Source organism: Canis lupus, chromosome 5 (genome assembly GCF_048164855.1).
Source record: "Canis lupus baileyi chromosome 5, mCanLup2.hap1, whole genome shotgun sequence".
Classification (NCBI taxonomy): domain Eukaryota; kingdom Metazoa; phylum Chordata; class Mammalia; order Carnivora; family Canidae; genus Canis; species Canis lupus.
The window spans coordinates 35396071-35415900 of record NC_132842.1 but is presented as its reverse complement, the minus strand read 5'-3'; the positions used below and the strand labels follow the sequence as shown (position 1 = coordinate 35415900).

At 46.3% G+C, this 19830-nt stretch overlaps 2 protein-coding genes and 1 long non-coding RNA gene across 18 annotated transcripts in view; 2 read left to right on the top strand and 1 right to left on the bottom strand.

The window, feature by feature from the left end:
- DNAJC18 (DnaJ heat shock protein family (Hsp40) member C18) overlaps positions 1-8462 on the top strand; it is a 32111-nt gene extending 23649 nt beyond the window's left edge. Inside the window, exons 9-11 of one of the 8 annotated variants that reach the window (XM_072826025.1) lie at positions 839-931; positions 3771-3887; positions 8227-8462. In XM_072826025.1, coding sequence (XP_072682126.1) covers positions 839-931; positions 3771-3887; positions 8227-8276 — 260 coding nt within the window. In that variant the 3' untranslated portion in view covers positions 8277-8462. Of the gene's footprint in view, positions 1-780; positions 932-3770; positions 7649-7997; positions 8054-8226 lie in introns of those variants that run through there. The other 7 variants (XM_072826024.1, XM_072826027.1, XM_072826028.1 and 4 more) reach the window with 7 other exon arrangements.
- On the bottom strand, positions 68-11641 carry LOC140633478 (uncharacterized). The gene is made up of 3 exons (XR_012031082.1): positions 10669-11641; positions 10126-10309; positions 68-153 (listed from the first exon to the last, which is right to left on the bottom strand). It is a non-coding gene; the product is annotated as an uncharacterized lncRNA (long non-coding RNA).
- A 2559-nt stretch (positions 11642-14200) lies between these two features.
- On the top strand, positions 14201-19698 carry SPATA24 (spermatogenesis associated 24). Of its 9 annotated transcripts, none has more exons than XR_012031079.1 (7): positions 14226-14400; positions 14762-14799; positions 15521-15620; positions 15854-15984; positions 16027-16138; positions 19340-19442; positions 19550-19698. XR_012031079.1 is itself a non-coding variant. In XM_072826052.1 (7 exons), exons 1-7 carry the CDS (start codon positions 14284-14286, stop codon positions 19677-19679), a joined length of 690 nt encoding a protein of 229 aa, XP_072682153.1. In that variant the 5' UTR covers positions 14235-14283; the 3' UTR covers positions 19680-19698. The 9 variants fall into 9 exon arrangements, 8 of the variants coding, with proteins under 8 accessions (XP_072682154.1, XP_072682159.1, XP_072682153.1 ...); XM_072826052.1 differs by having other exon boundaries at positions 14235-14400; positions 16068-16138; XM_072826059.1 differs by having other exon boundaries at positions 14264-14400; positions 14692-14799; positions 15555-15620; positions 16068-16138.
- The last annotated feature ends 132 nt before the right edge of the window (positions 19699-19830 follow it).

Here is a 19830-nt window from a genome sequence, read left to right as displayed (position 1 = left end):
TGCTCTGTAGGTACGTGTCAGTCTCCCTGCTGGACTGTGGGCTCTCTGAAGATAAGAGCCATATCTTACCAATCTCATGTCACGGCCCCTGGCACAGTCCTTGCTTTAGAACAGGTGCTCAACGAATAGCTTTTGAAGAGAGGATTCTCAGGCCTGGAAAATAATAAAAATGTTCATGGATTAAGAATCACAGGGCAGGGTTAATGTCCTTACCCTAACCCTTAGGGACCTTGTCCCTGCCCTCTCCTATAAGGCACAGTCCACCTCCACTCTCAGGCACATTAGGAGCTTGATGGGCAAAGACTCTAAGATATAAGGGGAAAGTAAGCAGGAGGAAGTTGCTTTTTAAAATTTATTGATAAATATTGAAAAAACTGAGATCAGGAAATACCCTACCTTATGTTAAATTGTTGCAAGTTTCAAAAATCAGGAAAGAATTTGGAGCACGATGAGGCTTTTGACAGAAAGGCATTTTATCCATGGATCTAAACCAGGTATAGGCCACAGTGTGTGTCCTAAAAGTCCTCATTGTATTCAACCCTGGGAGGGTTTTGAATTTGTTGCTTTCTGCAAGCACTGGATGAAAATCTGCATTTCACATTCTTCAAACACCCACCCACCCACCCACATATACTCCCCAGCTGCAACTATGCAAACAGTTCACCTCTAAAATGGCTTTTAGGCTTCTCTCCTGATCTCATGAAACCTAGTTTCAGGGCTTTGGTACTCTCTAGGTATAAATAAAAATCCAGTGGGTAAGGATGATGAATGTACCCACAGGTTCCAAAGAGGGGGTTATCAGCACACACCGCTTAAAAGTCTATTTCTGGCATTGAAGGATGGTGGCCGTCCAGACTTTACACGACCCAAATGCCACTTCAGAATGAGCAGCATCTGCCCTCCGGATCCAGCAACAAATGCAGCCAACAAGGTTAAATATAGCACTTGGAGGTTGTAAAAATAAATCCACTTGAGAACAAAGTTCACTCTTGGCAAAATACCGAATGGAAACTGTTCTTAGCAAAGTTAGCCATTGTCTTTTTAATCTTTTGTTCATTTCTTTTCTGTTTTCCCTTAGAATGCTTAATATGAGTGAACGCCTATGAGTAATCCCTTACTATGAACACTGATTGCCCTGTTTACTCCTTCACAGCTGCATCTAGATAATAAACCCAATGCCAGATGAAGTGGCCAGGCCACTAGGCTGGGATGAACAAAAGTAACAGGCAGGATCTGCCTCCCAGCCTGGCAGAGCTGAGCTGAGATCCTGGTCCTGCCTGGCAGAGGAGCACTTCTTTCCATGCCCCGGAGCAGGGTAGCACAGTGGGTAGAAGCTTAGGCTTTGAAATGGGGATAAAATGTACTTCCTTCTAGAGATGCTGTATGGGTTATAGGAGATGGTATACGTATAATACTTAGCATGGTGTCTGGCACATACTAAGTGCCTGGTTCCCAGTGGAGTCCAGGCCTTGTGTGGTCTTGCTGGACTGGATGCAGTACTGTCCCAAGGAGCTGGATCCTGAGGGTGGTTGGGATCCGTTGTGGTATTCCAGACCACAAGAGTACAGTGTTCTGTGGAGGGGCTCTGAGACTTGCTGCTTTAGCAATTTGTCTCAGTTTACCTGGAAGGCTCAGCGTACTGTCCATCTATCCACAGGCCTGTGGATGTCCACAGGCATTCTGGCCAAGTGAAACGTTTTGCAAAGAAGAAAAGCTATTCTCTTGATCCCCTTTCCAAGGATTTTTTTTTCTTCTTTTTACTTAGAAGTAACTGAATATTAACAGTTAAAGTATGTTAAAAGTAACATGTTAATTGAGTTGACTTTTTACTCATTGAAGGGCAAAAGCATTCACTGGCAGTCTGGAGAGAAGGTTCTCCAAGCCTGGTAGTGGGCACTTGAGACATGGTTCCTTGAAACACTGACATTGTTGCAAAGTCATTGATCTGGAGCAGGGCTCTCAAAGTCTGGAGCACTGAAACCTGGTTTTAAGGAGCTTGATGAAAAGCTATGTGATATTTTGAGAAAAGCATTCACATAAGTGCACTCATTCCTCATCAGCTTGTTAGAGTGGACTTCAAAGTAGAAAATAGTAAGAATCAAAAAAAAAAAATAGTAAGAATCACTAGCCCTTAATTTTTTCTAGAATGAGCTTTCAAGTAATGAGGCATTTAGATGAGCTCAGCACACAAAACACCTAAGGAAATCAGTGCAAGGAAAAGCAATGCCACAGAATCTGTTCCATGTGTGGGCGTAACTGTCTCCAGAGGACCGGAGGCACAGACTAATTTTACAGAGGCCTCCTGAACAGCTCTCCCACATGCCAGAGAAATGGAGTCTGTGCTGCAGGCAGGCCCCCAGAGCGGAGGGCTTTCACTTGGGCGTGCCACGTGGTCCTCCAGGAAGCCCCACCGGCCACCAGGATGATTGTGCTGTGGCAAGCTCTGGCTAGCAGGCACTGCAGGCCCTCGAGCCAGCGGGTGAGAGCAGTGTTCTGGGGCCCAAGAGACGACACTGCTTCCCAGGCAACTGCTGGGCTAGGGCCCGGGCTCCAAGCCTTCTTTGTAGAGGGAGGGTTTTCATGCATGGCCACCCCTCACCCTGGAGTCCTGCACTTAATCTGCACTTTGGGCCTTACTTGGTGTAAATAGAATCATTGTGAGCAGAAATGCCAGACAGTGTTTTGTGTTGATAGAAACTTATTCGGAAACCATGCCCATTGTTCTGCCCGTGGCTGAGTATTAATTCCTGTTTCGAGTCAGTTTGCTGATTAATCAGACAGGTGCCTCTCGTTCCAGCAAGAAAAACAAAATCTGTTGGCAGGATGATTAAGAATGGATAGACATATTTCAAAATGATTAAAATAGCATTTTCACAAGTATGGTCCCTTAAACACTGAGTAGCTGCCTGCTGTCGGAGGCTTTCAGAAGCCACACGGCCCATCCAAGCATGCCATCCTGTTAATACACAACACTCTGGGGTTGCTTTTCAGGCTTTCCTTCCTAAGAATGTCTCTGGAACTTGACAAAAGAATGAAAAACAGAGGCAGCCAAACCACTGTGGAGTTGGGAAAGACAGTGGAGATTATATTCTGGTTAAAAATAGAATGACCTTCTCCACCATGAAGAGAAAATGAAATTCATTTAGTCAAGGAGACAAAGGTCACCGGATCCAGATGATTTCACTTTTAAAAGATCCCAGCTGCCTTTGGCCTTTGAGTTAGGGACCCCACATGTGGTGAGGGAATGAAGCGAGCTACCGGCAGCCTGGCCTTCTATAGAAGGCATACCTACTGGAGGGAGGCTCTGTGTCAGTTAGCATGTATGAGTTATGATCCAGCAATGCAGGGGACAGACTGAAGCAGCTGTCTTTGTTTCAGATGACAGGAACAGGCGACTGGACTCCATTCTCTCCCAACTGCCATCTGAATACCATTCGTAGGAAAGCCATGAAACGGAGTCTCCTCTTACTGCACACGTGCACATTTCCTAAGTCTGGTGCCAAATGTTCTATTGATAAGAACTAAGTCCAGGGCTTTTATAATAGAGCACGGATACTGTAAGACTCCAAGATCACAGGTGGCCTTTAATCCGCAGCACCTGGTGTAGGGTATCGGCCAGATTCACATTTCTCAAATAAATAAGTAAGCGTTTCTTAAATGTAATTAAAAGAAAAAGCATTAAGGTAAAAGGAGCTTTGAGTCCAGAAATATTGAAACAAAACAAAGGAGCTCAACCCTCTTGATGAATTGGTTACCTCTTTATCTTTCAGAGTCGGAGTTGACAAATTTGGCAGGATTGTACAGAGATGAACGATTGAAACAGAAGGCAGAGTCACTGAAACTTGAAAACTGTGAAAAACTCTCCAAACTTATTGGCCTGCGCAAAGGTGGCTGAGAGGATGATAGTCCTATATAGGGTTGGGGTTTTGCTATTGTTACTATTTATGTTCCTAATTCCATTTTATAATACAAAATTAGGAAATGAACATTTTACAACTTGCTACCTTTGGTGGGCAGAGTTGAAGGCGCTTGAGCATGGAGCCAGACTTGTCATCACAGATTCCTTCCTGGGGATTGGCTCCAGGGGCCACGAACAGTTCATCTAAATTGAATTAAAGGCAGAGCGTTCGATGCAGCCCTACTGCTCCATGCCCACCCTGCCTCTAGGACTGTAGTGCATCCCAGAGCAGATCTACATTTTCTTCCTCCTTCCCTTCTTGAGTCTTGATACCCAGTCATTACTAAGCATAGCCAGAGCAGCTTGATATTAGTTGTTTATAGTGTACAACAAGGATGAGACCTCCCCCTTCCTGTGAGTCATCAAGGCCCCCAGCATTCAGCCCTTGAAACATGTGCCCACCCAACTTTGCATTTTCTAAGGGGAATGTAGAGAGATGTAAACTATTACAGTCAATAGTTTTCCATTTGCCTGTCTCTCTTCAGAGTTAGTAGCATTAGCAGTCTGCCTGATTTGAGTTTCTTTTACTTCCTTGACCCTCTCTCTTGTAGAGGGTCCAGAAAGTAAAAGCCACTGGGTGAAAGAAACAGTTCTGTGGTCAGCCCAGCAGCAGAAAGCAGGGACCAGGGGATGAAAGTAAAATGCAAGACTGAGTCTCAACTTGGTGCAGGTCCCCCTGTCCATCACAGAACCTGGAGAATATGGGTGGGTTTTTTTGTCATTTCCTCTTGTAGGACTGCACTTGACCAGAGTCCCTCCACCCCATAGAAGTACAGTGGTGAGACCTAAGAGCAGGCCTTGCCAGCCAACTAGGCTATTTGCTCAAGCCTAGAGCTGGAGGGGAAAGACCCTCTTTGCATGGCTTTGGAGGTCAGTTGTTTAACCCAGTGCCCCATAGCTTGTGATATGAGATGCTTTTTCATGTAGTCAACATTTATTGAGTACCTAGTATGAAGCAGGAACTCTCACAATTTTTTTTTTTACTTTAGCCTCCTCACAACTCAGTGAATTTGTGATGTGTGAAGATGTGTTTTTTGTTTGTTTGTTTGTTTGTTTGTTTGTTTGTTTGTTTAATGGAGGAGAACATTGGCTCAGAGAGGATGATACAGTTATACAATTGGTAGTGGCAAAGCTAGGTGGTAGGCTGATCATCAGGTAGAAACTGTGCGGTCATTCCTATTTTTCTGGTGGTTCTAGCCAGATTGATAAGGCATTTCCCAAGGAAGCCCTGGTCCCTCCTGGCCCCATGACTCTGAATCCCTTTTTAATGGCAGTCCTGCATTCACTGCAGACACCTTCCTCCCTGGTCTTGAGGAAGCAAGACCCTCTCTGTAACAATCCTGTATACAAAGCAAGACGTCCCTCAAAGGCAGCTAGCCATTCCCACTGGTGACAAGGAAGAGGTAAGTTACTGTCTAGGCCCCACGGTCCTGGGCTCTCTTGTCCAGGTGAACTATCAGAATTGAGCTACCTAGATAGGCATGAATCAGAACCTGGAAGATCAATAGGTGACTGTAGTCTACACTCCATGTTTCCTTCAGGATGGAAGAAAAGTTCCTATGTCAAGACTGATTTCTAAAGTAGAGTTTTTCCTTTCAGATGCATAGCCATGAATTCAGCAGACATGTCTGGCATGGTTCAACATGGATATTCCCCAGGGTCAGGTGATGGGAGGTAAAGAGTGGATCTTGGTGGCTGGTAGGGGACAATTGCTCAGCTGTGAGGAGAGGGCAGCTCCAGAAATAGCCAGATTTTTCTGCTGAACTAGGTCTGTCTTCCTGGTTTGGGGGACTTCCTTGATCCTTTCTGAGTAACTGAGGGAATTTACATTATAAAATTTGCCTGTGAGCCAAACAGGCTTATGGAAAGTTTCCCTATACACCCAAAAATCAAAGCTCTCCTCTACCCAACTCCAACCCTGCTAGAAAAGAATGAGCCATAGTTAAATTGACTTGACATGGATTTCATAGCAGAGATGAGTTATCTGTGATGATACTAAATAGAGGTAAAACTAAGTCCATTAAATGTCAGGTCTCTATCTGTTTTCATAGCACTGATGATACTGTTGTGTTTATTACCTAAGAGACTATAACACATCTAGCTTTCCCCAATAGGATGGTATTTCCCTTTGTTGAAGAATAGTTTAAATCTATTTGGTACTGTCTGAAATATGGCTAAACTATAATTTCCTGGGTTCTATTTTAGATGGGTTGTTTGTATGGTGGTAACATAAGCGTCTTCCTCTTGTCTACATCTTTTGGAAGGTTTCCTGATTATGTATAAACTCTTTTGGCTTTTTCTTGCTGTTTCACCATGTAGCTCTATACATTTCTGTGAGTATTAATGCAGAATGAGATGTATGAGATGGGAGTAGGGCTAAGAGGCAGGGCTAGCCGCTCAAGCAGAAGGTGAAGCTCCCATTCATCAGGATAAAAGCACTCTCTGCACTGCTTGGTCAGCAGTGAGGAGGGGAGGGTGAAAACCCTTCCCACACAGGACACTACAGCTTCAAGAAATCCATTAGCAACCCTGGCGTTCATCTGTTCAAACCAGAAAACTTCTGAACTTCCTTGATCATCTCCAGGTCTCAGAACTTGGGATGGTAACCAGTAAGAAAATGCCATTGCTGTGCTTCCTGTTGGAAACTATTAGAAATTACACCGAACTCCAAACCCCAATAGAACACAGGATCCAGCAGCCTGACCAAGCCTTGTGTTGTTCTCATTTTCATCCTCACGCTCAGGACTGGCTTTGTGAGGAGGCACTGTTGGGATTCCAGAAGTTTTCTGTTACAACTGGCCACACTTGCTAGTTCATTGTCTCTGCTCTTTTCCTCATAGAAGCTAGCTCTTAATTAGTATTTATTTTGGACTCATTTATGGTATAAGCTTAGTGTTCTAATATATTTATTTTTGGAAAGGGCCAAGTTACTCTACATCATATTTTTTGAGCCTGCATTGTTGATAGCTCGTGCAGTGACCTCCAAGTAACTATATATCCATGTGTTTGATATTGATTACATCATTTGCATCACACTCAGTATTTGGAACTAAAGATGTGAATGTTCTGTGACCAGAGCCGGGTTTGACACAGGTGGAATCAGCTCCTGGTGGAATATGAATCCTGAAAACCCTGGTCACCTGATCTACTGCATCTGGATTGAGTGTATTTTAACAGAGAAAGAAATCAAACGATTTTATATAAAAAGAATGGGTCTATATTTTTCCTTTGTTCTTTTACCCTTGCTCATGTCATCCTTGGGGACCACATACAGCCTCACTCCCTTGGAGCCACTTAGGACTAGAGAAGGCCCAGTGTCTCTCCTCTGTTCTAGTCTTCCCGCATCCATCACTGGAACCGTTGGTGTTTAGAGTAGATAACTGGTGGCATCACCAATTCTATATTTCTTTTCTATCAGGTAACAGCATTTGCAGCATATTATAGCCAACATACGGAGCTAAACTACTTAGCACCCAAAAATCTGGTGTTATCCCAGTTCCCTAATGGCTTTGTTCTCAGTGACCCCTGTTTAGGAAAGTCTTGGTTTAAATAAACAGTACATGGGGGCACCTGACTGAGAACAACACAGTCAGAACATGCGACTTTAGATCTCACGGTCATGAGCTCGAGCCCCACGGTGGATGTAGAGATTACTAAAAATAAATAAATGAATAAAAGACTTTAAACATAGAGTACATGGTTCAAAATAATATTTTTCATTTGGGAAAAGATGGAGATGAGATTCAGTTCATCAAAGATGGAGAATGTACTGTGCGTCAGGTGGGCTGAGTTTTGGGCTGGGGGATGGGGAACAAGTGAGACCCAGACTCCTGCAGCTCATGTCTGAGATGGAAGCTAACTTTAGACAATGCTCCCCAGTGGGATGAGTGTCAAAGGGGAAACCGAGGAAAGCTTGGGGAGCTATAACAGAGGACTTTCATTCAGAATGAGGATTCAGTGAAAGCAATTTTGAGGAAGAGAGAATTGAAATATAACCACCCTTCTTACAGAAGGCAGTCTTTTTTTTTTTTTTCAACAGAAAAAGGAAGCCACACTCGATGCTCCCATTTCTGTGAATAGCATCACCATCCATCCAAGTGTGAGTCAGAAAGCTAGGAAACTCTGCATGCTAGACTTCTTTTGGTATCCCCCCAAAGGGCCACACATAATATTTGTGCCCTCGTGTAGTCCCCTTTCTAATCTGGACTGGCCTTTGATCTTTAACCAACAGAATGTGCAAAACTAGCAGCTTCCATTTTTGCCCTTAGGGGAAGCCAGCTGCCATGTAAGTCCAACCATCCTGAGAGCAATAAGCTAAGCACATGGAGAAACCATGCAGAGGAGAACCAAACAACTGAGCTGGTAGCAAGAACTGAGAACCCAGACAGAAAATCCAAGCCGAGCTGTATAGGCCACCCAAGCTGACAAGCAGGATGGAAATGATCTGTCCAAGCCCTGTTCAAGCTGCAGAATCATGAGCAAATGATAATATGGTTACTGGTTTTTCCTTAATATTTAAATTCAATTTGCCAACGTATAGTATAACACCCAGTGCTCATCCCATCAAAGGCCCTCCTTAGTGCCCATCACATAGTTACCCCAGCCTCCCAATTATGGTTACTGTTTTAAGTCATGACATTTTGTGGTGGTTTGTTTGCAGCAGCAGACAACAAGAACATGCTGGCTCTCTTTTTCCCGTATCCCCTCCTTCATTAAATCCTATCATTTTGACCTCCAGAACATCCTAAGTCCAACTAGTCTCTTCATCTCCTCTGACCTTCTGACTCCAAAACTACCAGCCACTTTTTCTGATAAAAACTGCAATAGCTTCCGGATGCCCGGGGGACGCAGTTGGTCAAGCCCCTGACTCTTGGTTTCCATTCAGGTTTTTTTTTTTTTTTTTTATTAATTTATGATAGTCACAGAGAGGGGCGGGGGCAGAGACACAGGCAGAGGGAGAAGCAGGCTCCATGCACCGGGAGCCCGACGTGGAATTCAATCCTGGGTCTCCAGGATCGTGCCCTGGGCCAAAGGCAGGCGCCAAACCGCTGCGCCACCCAGGGATCCCTTCCACTCAGGTTTTATCTCAGGGTTGTGAGATCAAGCCCGTTTTAGAGCTCTGCACTTAGCACTGAGTCTGCTTGTGACTCTCTCTCCCTCTGCCCCTCCCCCCTGCACTGGCTCTCTCAATTAAATAAATCTTAAAAAAAAACTGCAATAGTTTACTCTTTTTTTTTTTTTTTTAAAGTTTATTTAAGTAGGGGCGCCTGGGTGGCTCAGCAGTTGAGCGTTTGCCTTTGGCTCAGGGATTGATCCCGGATTCCCAGGATCAGTCCCACATTGGGCTCCCTGCATGGAGCCTGCTTCTCATCCCTCTGCCTGTGTCTCTGTCTCTGTCTCTCTCTGTGTCTCTCATGAACGAATAAATAAAATCTTAAAAAAAAAAAGTTTAAGTAATCTATACACCCATTATGGGGCTCAGATTCACAACCCTAAGACCAAGAGCTGCATGCTCTGCTGACTGAGCCAGCCAGGTGCTCCAAAACTATAATAGCTTCTCAAGTATAAGTAGTTTCTATGCATCTATTCAGGGCCACCCCCAGTCTGTACACCTTACTGGAACCAGAGAGATCTTTTCAGAGCATAAATTATGTCATCCTCTTGCCTAAAATATTGAGTAGGTTTCTTTTGATCCCAGAATAAAAACCATAAAGTTCTTAGCATGGCCTAACACTTAAGGTTTACCAAGTTTCTGGCCATGGACCCTTCTTGCACTGTACATCCTTTTCTTTGCTCCATACTAACCTTTTAATGACTACACTCTGCCAACCCCTTTTGCCCCAGAGACCTTTTCTGGAACCCTTTCCAACTCACCTGCCTCTACTTTTTTTGTTAAGTACCTCTGGGTAATCTTAATAGGTTTCAGCACAAACGTCCCACTTCCTCACAGAAGCCTTCCTCGACACCCCAGATTTGGCAAAATCTCCCTTTAAAATACTCTCATTCTAGGGCATCTAGCTGGCTTGTAGAGAATGTGGCTCTTAATCACGGGGTCATCTATTCAACCCCATGTTGGGCATGAAGCCTATTTAAAAAAACAAAAACCCACCATTCCTCTCTTTCTTAGCACCTGTCACAGCTATAATGTTATTTAAACAATGGCTTACTTTGGGATGTAAGTGGGTATTTATTTGATGAAACCCCACTAGACTAAGTTTCATTCTGGTTTTATCTGAGCTGAACCTTGAGGAAATGACGTCATCTGCCAGGACTTCCACTGGAAGTGCAGCCCAAATTCTTTGAAACTACTTCCAACAGGTGTTCCTTCTTGAATCTGAACTCCGAGGCTCCCTAACAAGTAGAATATAGAAGAAATTACACTGTGCCAGTGTTTAGGCCCAAACCTTAAGAAAATGGCCATCTTCCATTTCCCATCACTTCGGATGTTTTCTCTTAAGCCTAATCACCACGTTATAAGAAAATCCAGGGGATCCCTGGGTGGAGCAGCGGTTTGGCGCCTGCCTTTGGCCCAGGGCGCAATCCTGGAGACCCGGGATCGAGTCCCATGTCGGGCTCCCGGTGCATGGGGCCTGCTTCTCCCTCTGCCTGTATATCTGCCTCTCTCTCTCTCTCTCTGTGACTATCATAAATAAAAAAAAGAAAAAAAAAAAAAAAGAAAATCCAAACAGCCCATGGAGAGGAATAAGAACCTTGGTTCTCAGCCTCAAATGAGCTCCCAGCTTGCCAGTTATGTAAGTGAGCCATCTTGGAAGTAGAATTTCTAGCCTCAGCACCTCTCCTCTCCTCCTCCCCACCAAAAATCCCAGATGAAACAATATGGAGCAGAGATGAGCTTTTACTACTGAACTCTGCCCAAATTGCAGATTCCTGAGCAAAATGATTTTTTTTTAAGCTGTAAATTTTGGGTGGATCATTATACAGCAGTAGAGAATGGGAACATCAATCAGAATGACAACCCTGTGCAGAAAGGCAACACTTCCCCGGTCAGGATCACAGAGCTGTTTGTGATGTCATGTTATGCTGACCCTCACTGAGCCCTGACTGAGGCCAGGAGCCTGTAGTATTTGCTGACATAAAGAGTGGGAGTCTGTGGCAGTCCCCAACCAGGGTGACCATCCTTCATGTCCATGCTGGTATGCAGGATGCAGACCAAAGGTTCTCCCTTGCTCATAATCTCCTATCCCCAGGGAACTGGCTGGTGGAAACTACTACATTCCAGAGTTTTGCCCTGGAGGGCAGTCTATTCCAGCTTCCGGAGGTGAACATGAATGGCAAGGGACATCCAAGTAGCACTGCATGAAAGACTTAACAGAGAGGACACAGGTCAAGGGGGAAATCCAGTGATCTGCCCCATAGGAATGTCCAGTTTTGTCCAGACTGATTCAGATGAATACTCCTATTTGATAGACAAAATTTCAAGGCAGCTCTATGCTGAGGCACACAAGCAACACAGCACCTTCTAGGCTCATGCTGTCCAACACAGTACCACTAATTACTATGGCTATTTAAATTTTAATTTTAGGGGCACCTGGGTGGCTCAGATGGTTGAGCATCTGCCTATGATTCAGGTCGTGATCTCTGGGTCCTGGGATAGAGCCCTGAGCTGGACTCCCAGCTCAGCAGGGAGTCTGCTTCTCCCTCTCCCTCTGCCTTTCCCACTGTGCTCTCTCTCTCAAATGATTAAATAAAAAATCTTTAAGAAATTTTAATTTTAGGGATCCCTGGGTGGCGCAGTGGTTTAGCGCCTGCCTTTGGCCCAGGGCGTGATCCTGGAGACCCGGGATCGAATCCCACGTCGGGCTCCCGGTGCATGGAGCCTGCTTCTCCCTCTGCCTGTGTCTCTGCCTCTCTCTCTCTCTCTGTGACTATCATAAATAAATAAAAAATTAAAAAAAAAAAGAAATTTTAATTTTAGGGATGCCTGGGTGGCTCAGCAGCTAAATGTCGGCCTTTGGCTCAGGGTGTGATCCTGGAGTCCCGGGATCGAGTCCTACAACAGGCTCCCTGCATGGAGCCTGCTTCTCCCTCTGCTTATGTTTCTGCCTCTCTGTGTTCTCATGACTTCAAAAAAATTTTTTAATGTTAACTAATTAAAAATCTTTAAAATTTAAAACAATTCCTCAAGTCACACAAGCGATGTTTCAAGTGCTGAACAACTAGCTATATGTGGCTAGTGGCTGCAATACTGGACAGTGCAGATATAGACTATTTCCATTACATAAATTTTACTGGACTGTACTCCTATAGGCCCTTTATGATTGGTAAACAGAAATAGCCTTGCTCTCTTGGGGCCCTGGGTGGCACAGTCGGTTGAGGGTCCAAGTGTTGGCTTCAGCTGGGGTTGTGATCTCCAGGTGGTGAGATACAGCCTCCAGTAGGCTCCTTGCTGCCCCACGTGGGGCTCCACCCACAGCACGGAGTCAGCTGGACTGTGTGTCTCTCTCTCCCTCTGCCCCTTACCGTACTCACGTGCTCAATCTCTCTCTCTCAAATAGACGGATAGATCTTTCAAAAGCAAGGAAGGAAAGAAGGAAGGAAGGAAGGGAGAGAAAGAAAGAGCCTTGCTCTCAAGGATATGAGAATAGATAGAAGAAACACAGAAAAATGAAACAATGGCTACTACTGGGAGAAATGGCCACATTTATCAGGCCACAGATTTCAACCCTGAAATAGGCACGTTGAGGAAGTTTGCAGAGCAGCGTGAGTGGCCTACCTGAACTTTCAGTTCCCTTTCCTGGTCACTGATAATACTTTTTTCCAAACTTCTTAATAGAGTCATTTCTTGCTTTAGGGTATCAAATTCCACAACCTCAGTATGCATTATGTTTAACAAAAATGAAACACAGCATCATGGTTAAGAACATGGACTCTGGAGCACCTGGGTGGCTCAGTGGTTGAGCATCTGCCTTTGGCTCAGATTGTGATCCTGGGGTGCTGGATCAAGTCCAACATTGAGTTCCCCGCAGGGAGCCTGCTTCTACCTCTGCCTGTGTCTCTGTTTCTCTGTCTCTCAGGAATAAATGGTTAAAGTCTTAAAAAAAAAAAAAAAAAGAAAGAAAGAACATGGACTCTGGGGGGCACCTGGGTGATATAGTTGGTTAAGTGTCAGACTCTTAGTTTTGCTCAGATCATGATCTGAGGGTTGTGAGATTGAGCCCCACATCAGGCTCCACACTTGGTGCAGAGTTTGCTTTAGATTCTCTCCTTCTCTGCCCCTCCTGCTTGTGCTCTCACTCTCTCTTTCTCTCTAAAATAAATAAATAAATAAATCTTAAAAAGAGAGAGAGAGAGAGCATGGACTCTGGAATCAAACCTCCCATGTTAAAACCCTGTTCCAAAGCTTCTTAGCTTGGGTGACCTTGGCAAGTTACTCATTCTCATAGAACGTGCATTTCCTCATCTGCAAAATAAGGATATCCTACTTCCCAAGATCATTGTAAAGATCACATGAAATAGTGGTAACAAGGCATAAATGCCACAAAATAATACTGAGTAAATATTAGTTCTGATTTTTCCTAAGGTTATTTAATCTTATTTGGGTTTCAAAAAAAAAAGCCCTCCAAAGAGATTTGGTGACGATGTGTAGTCACTTTAGATCACTTTATCCTTCTGTATCTCTCTGTTCCCCGTCACTTTCATGCCCCTCCTCTGCTCTCCTGATCTCTCCAGGGTCCTCTCCAGTACCTTGATATGGTCCCATATGGGTTCAGTGTGGCTGTCAACAGCCTGGTACCAGAGTATGAGGACTCATTTTGGGTGGCATCACTTTCCCTTCCTGTTCCTGGGCTTCCCTTCATTGCTTGGGTTCAGGCCACCTAAGTACTGAGTGTATTCATACTTGGAAGAGAGATCACAAGAGGCTGGAGTTTCATACTCTGGGGGAAATCTAGAGATTAGGGCGGAAGAAGGAAGCCTGTCAAGTTAAAGATGCTGGGGTTGCCTTAGGCTCCCACAGACCGCTCCGCAGGTCTTGCATTTAACAGGCACTGGGAGAAGGCTGAGAGAGTCGTTGTCTAAGTGAGGCCTGTCCACTTCCTTAAGGAAGTATAAGCCGGGCGCCGCCTGCCCCGCAGGTCTGCGTGACAAACACAAGATAAAACAGGTGTGCAAAATAAGCAAATTCCTAAGGGTAGAGGCGCTTTCAGAGAGCGGCTCCTTTAAGAGGCGGGCCCCATCCCTGTTAACCAAGGAGTCTCCGCCCCCCGGTTGCCAGGGTGCTCTATGGCGTCGCATTCTCATTGGTGGGCGGCGGTTAGTGAGGCGCCTAGAGACGGCCATTTCCAACTAGCCGGCGGGGGCAGAAGATGGCGACGCCCCTTGGGTGGTCGCAGGGGGGGTCGGGGTCGGTGTGTCTCGCCTTCGATCAACTGCGGGACGTGATCGAATCTCAGGAGGAACTGATCCAGCAGCTGAGGAACGTGGTACGCAGCAAGAAAAGCTGGGGGAGAGGCCAGACGACCCCGACATGGAGGGGGCGGGGCCAGACTCTCCGGACGGAGACTCTCGTGGGGCGGAGGCGGGCGCGGCTGTGTCCCGGCGGGTGGCACTGGAGCCAAACGGCACGGTCTTCACGAATATTTACTGGGGAATTTAAATCAAAGTCAGGTTGTTTCCTCCTCTTTACCTGGTTGTGTAAGGCCTGGGAGTTATGCCCCGGTCTATTCACTGGGCTTCACTTTCCGCATTTCTAATTGGACTCACTGGCTTCCCAGGGCCCTCAGGTGCAGGCACTGAAACTGTAACTATCTTTTCTATTATGGACTTCCACCTCTTATCCCCCAGCGTCTAAGGCAGCGCCATGCTGAATGCAGTAAGCACAGGTTTGTCCCTTGCACATGTTAACTTAAGGCTTCCCACCCCTTGAAGTCCCGTTCCTTTGCCTTCTCAATCAAACCCTAGTTCATGAGTTCAAAGCTCCTGGAGCCACAGATTACCTGGACGGGCACGGTAAAATCCTGTGCAGCTGGGGTTCATGCTTTTCCTGTTTTTGTTTTCTGTCTTGATAAGAAGGTCTTGAGATATCTCTATCTCAGAAACAAAAATGACTTAACATCTGTTTCTCACTCTGGTGGGTGAATGCAGCTCTAGGCACTGAATGACCTGCAATTCCCCGAGGGTACCCCAGCTCTTTTTCTTCGAAGCTGGCCTTCCCATGTATGTTCTCCCGTCTGGAACACTTCTGTTCCACCCCTGTTCCTCCTCCGGCAGGCCAGCGCCTGTTTAGCAGTCAGATGTCCTGTCTGATGACCCCTTCTCTGGAAGCAGTGCTGACCTTTCCCCAGGCTAGGGGCTGCCTCTGGGCACCAACAGCCCTTTGTGCTTCTCCATTGTAGCACACTCGTGTTAGAAGGGCTGGCCAGGAGCTATCTCCTATATCAGACTGGTTGCTCCTTGAGGGTAGGACCTAGAGCTGAGACTCTGTGGATCTTGTGGAACCAAATTCTCCCTTCTCAGAGCCCAAGTCTCATCCTAGGTGCCCTGGGTATCATCCCACTGTCTAACCTTGGTCCTGGTTCCCAGAAAGCACCCCTCCCACTCCAGCCCCAGGCCCTCCCTGAGCCAGGCTCTGTTGCAGATGGTTCTCCAGGACGAAAATTTTGTCAGTAAAGAAGAGTTCCAGGCAGTGGAAAAGAAGCTGGTGGTAAGTAATGGTCTCTGCAGGTTCCTGACCTTCCCCCATTTTCTGGGATCCCTCTGGATGGGTACAGTTATTCAGTATTGGCTCTGAGAGCCTCCAGCCCCAGTAGTGAGGACAAAGTCTTCTTGGGTCCTGGCTTCCATGTGCCTCTCCGAGAAATGGAGCTGGTTAAGGGAACCTAGGAGACCCAGGGTGGCTTGGGGGTAATGAGGTCATTGCTGCTGCTGCCCCTGCAGGAAGAGAAAGCTGCTCATGCCAAGACCAAGGCCCTCCTGGCCAAGGAAGAGGAGAAGTTGCAGTTTGCCCTCGGAGAGGTTGAGGTGCTGTCTAAACAGCTGGAGAAAGAGAAGCTGGCTTTTGAAAAGGCGTGAGTGGGCCTTGGTAGGGGGGTGAAGGGTTGGGGGTCCAGTCTGCCTGTCAGCCTTCCCACTGTTTATCTTCTCCACTCAGGCTCTCCAGTGTCAAGAGCAGAGCCCTGCAGGAAACCAGTAAGAAGGACCAGCTTATCACCAAGTGCAATGGTAGGCGGGAGGCCCGTACTCCCCGCCACGCTTACATGCATGGGCTCTTCTCTAACAGCCCAGTGCCCGTGTCCAGGGCAGGGTTTCACCCCAACTTCTGCCCCCGGCTGAGGATACAGGCAGGCCCAGGCGGGCCACACCTTCGCAAAGGCCTTCAGGGACCAGGCAGGCCACGGAAATGAGGGAAGCAGTCGGTGTACAATATTCTTCATGGCCATAAAGGAACGGGCTCGCTCCCATTTTTCTTGAAACATAAGACCTTCTTAGTCCACCTTTTGTTTTCCCACTTTTGATGGGTATCAGAAATAGCGTACTTTACTTGTAACTGTTACAGGACGAACAGCAGGATAAGCACAGTCGTCTTTGGGAGCTGACCCCTTACTGTCAGGGTTGGGGACCCAGCAGGGAGGAGAGGGGACTGTGGTGACAGGAAGAGCCACGCCACCTCTCAAGGGCTTAGTGCCTCTGCCATGGGAATGGGGGCCGAGTATTGGCAGATCCTTAAAAAAAGAAACCAGAAACCAGGTTCTAATGGAAAATTTTCTGATTTTTTTAGTGTTGGCAACTGACTTAGAAATTTTAAAACTATTGTATGGGCCAAGTAACATGTGTCTGTAGGCCATTAATTTTCATCTCCACTCTGTGCAGATGCCTATGGCCACTTGTTGGCTCAAGGTGGTGCTGTGAGTTTTGGGGTATTTTCTGTCAGCCACCCAGTGTCCCTAGATCTCAGGAACCCCCTTTTAGTTTCCCAGAACACTAAATTCCCCTTAGCTAGTCTAAGAAATAGACATGAATTCCATATGGAACATTTGCTTCATGGATTGCAGCCGATTTTAGGTAGGCCACAGATCAGAGCCCAAGTCCAAAAGAGATTCAGGGTCCCTCCTGATGGGCTGTCATCTAGAGTCTTGGGTACCCTGTACCCACCAATCCATCCCTCTCTCCCTGGGTTAGTACTCTCACTGGTAAGATGCCAGCAGGCTGATACCTTGATCTCACTAGGTGGGCTGACAGGCCTTATGGCAGTATGAGCAAGGACTCCCGTGGGGGCCCCCAGGGGTCCAAGAGAGGGCAGGGGTCCCCTCACTGCCTCCACATCCAAGGCCACTGGGCCCCAGTCCTTCCTCCCTGTGTACCTATCCCCCCCTGCCCCCAACTTTCCTAAAAGGAACCTAGAGTTCTTTCCTGGTGGTGCCCAAGCATTTCCTAGAGATCAGCCACATCTGCAGGGCTCTGTGTCCACTTGTGCAAGGTGTGTGTGTGGGGATGGAACCTGGCTGCCTCCCCGTAGAATGTCCTAAGCACCTCCAGTGGGACACAAGCCCTCACCTGAGCAACTCTCATGACCCAAGCCTTCCCCTGGCCTATGCCCTCCCCACCCCTCAATCTCCCTTTATGTGGGTTTAGTTTGGTTTTTACACTTACACAGTTTCTTATTTTTCTCAAAGGGATTTTTCTGACTATTCTCTCATTTGGCTGCTATTTATTTTAAATTTATCTCTCATTTATTTTAAAAATTCACAGAAATTTCTGATGCTTTTTCCCAAAAGAACTTCACAATCAATCTGGGTGACCTTGAGAAGAAGGTTCAATAGTTCTGGTCCTATGACCCACGGAACTCAATTTCCTTCTCTTCCTTCCCTTGCATCTTCGTCTCCTCTTTTGTATGTCACATCTTAATTTTTTATCAAATCTTTTCTTCTGAAACCTTAAATTGCTTCAGCATTTCTGAATTTTTAGAGTTTGTGTTGTAGTTAATGTTTGTCCAGCCTTTATTTTTTTTTTTTTTTTATTGGTGTTCAATTTACTAACATACAGAATAACACCCAGTGCCCGTCACCCATTCACTCCCACCCCCCGCCCTCCTCCCCTTCTACCACCCCTAGTTCGTTTCCCAGAGTTAGCAGTCTTTACGTTCTGTCTCCCTTTCTGATAATTCCCACACATTTCTTCTCCCTTCCCTTATTTTCCCTTTCACTATTATTTATATTCCCCAAATGAATGAGAACATATAATGTTTGTCCTTCTCCGACTGACTTACTTCACTCAGCTGTCCAGCCTTTAAAGGCAGTGGGATTTTCTTCCTATGAGGATAAGAATTTTCCAGGACTCCCCAAGGGACAGTTCATATAAATGAAGCACCCCCCGCCCCCGCCCTGAGATTCCTACAACCACTTTCAATTTTGATTCAAGACACAAAAATCATCTTTGCATCTAATGAGCACTTAATGTAGGGGGCAAGCTTTGCCACACTATCTCCCTGGGTGCTCCTCACACCCCTGCGGAACAGGGGCTGTTCCTGTCCCCATCACAGATGAGGAAATGGGTCTAGAAAAGGAGGTAACTTGCCAAAAATGGTAATACTGTCTCATCGATATTAACATCGTTGAAACATTGCCTTATTCTGTTCAGTTCCTGAGTTTTAACTCTCTCTCAGGAGCTGCCTCCTTGAAGGTAGGGGACCCTGTCTTTTCCCCTTGTGAAGCCCTAGCACAGGACTGGATACCTCAGTAGGTCTGGTTGGATTGAGATAATGAAACTAAGTGATGTTTTTAAGTCCTAAACCCCCAGAGTGTATCCTGTCCATTCATTCCCCAAATAAATTCATTGTGTCCCATCCATGTGCCAGGTACTATTTTAGGCCTTAGGGTTAAAGCAGTAAATTGAAAAAATCTTTATCCTTGTGGATTTCATGGATATAAATCCAACTTGGGAAGAAGATAGGTGAATAAAATATATGGTATGTTAGCTATAAGTGCTAAGAAGAAAAAGAGCAGGAAAAAGGGATAGAAACTACTGAGAGGGGTTGATACTTTTAGATTGGGAAGGGTCTTACAAAGGAGGCGATATTTGTAAAGATTGGCAGGAGTTAAGGGCAGGAGCCATTCATCCTCCTGCCTTTGGGCAGCACTGTCCACCTCTCTGCAGGAGCCTTCGCCTGCCCTCATGTGGGTCACCTGGTCCAGAATAGAGTTGTGAAATCACTGACACACATCAGACATTGCGCCCCTTAGCCACCATCCTGTCAAAACTCCATAATAAACTCATTCTTACTAAGGTGTTAGCAGCTACTTATGGAGCACCCCTGGGTGGGGGGAGCCAACTTCTTAAAATACCTGTTAGGAAATGAATGCCTTATCTCAGGAAGAAGCCTGTAGGATGGGAACCACCCCTCCTCCCTGCCTCTCTCCCCCACAGAAATTGAGTCTCACATTATAAAGCAAGAAGATATACTTAATGGCAAAGAGAATGAGATTAAGGAGTTGCAGCAAGTTATCAGCCAGCAGAAACAAATGTTCAGGTGAGGGGTCTGGGCCAGGCTGGGGATTGTTGATGGAAGTGGGGAGCCAGCTCTCTGGCCCCTATCCTAGACTGCCCCCAGCCCATGCCCAGACGGCTCCATTGCAGGAATCACGTGTCTGACTACCGGATCCAGAAGCAACAGGAGAACTACATGGCCCAAGTGCTGGACCAGAAGCATAAGAAAGCCTCAGGGATGCGTCAGGCCCGGAGCCACCAGCGTCCCAGGGAAAAATAAAATGGTCGTCGCCTTCCTACTCTCTGGCTGTAATGCCCGACCTCTGCCTTCCCTGCTGTGGGGGTCCCCACCCCTGCCCTTCCTGTCCCTGTGGGTCCTGGCCCCTGCCAAAACAGACTTCACCTGCCCTGATTCCCAGGGAAGAGGCAGA

Excerpts from the sequence above, each read along its gene's own strand:
- SPATA24 (XM_072826052.1), top strand. The coding sequence starts at position 14,284 with ATGGCGACGCCCCTTGGGTGGTCGCAGGGGGGGTCGGGGTCGGTGTGT. Across the intron at positions 14,401-14,761 it reads TCCAGCAGCTGAGGAACGTG|CGTCTAAGGCAGCGCCATGC; the intron begins GTACGCAGCAAG and ends CTTATCCCCCAG. Across the intron at positions 15,621-15,853 it reads CAGTGGAAAAGAAGCTGGTG|GAAGAGAAAGCTGCTCATGC; the intron begins GTAAGTAATGGT and ends CTGCCCCTGCAG.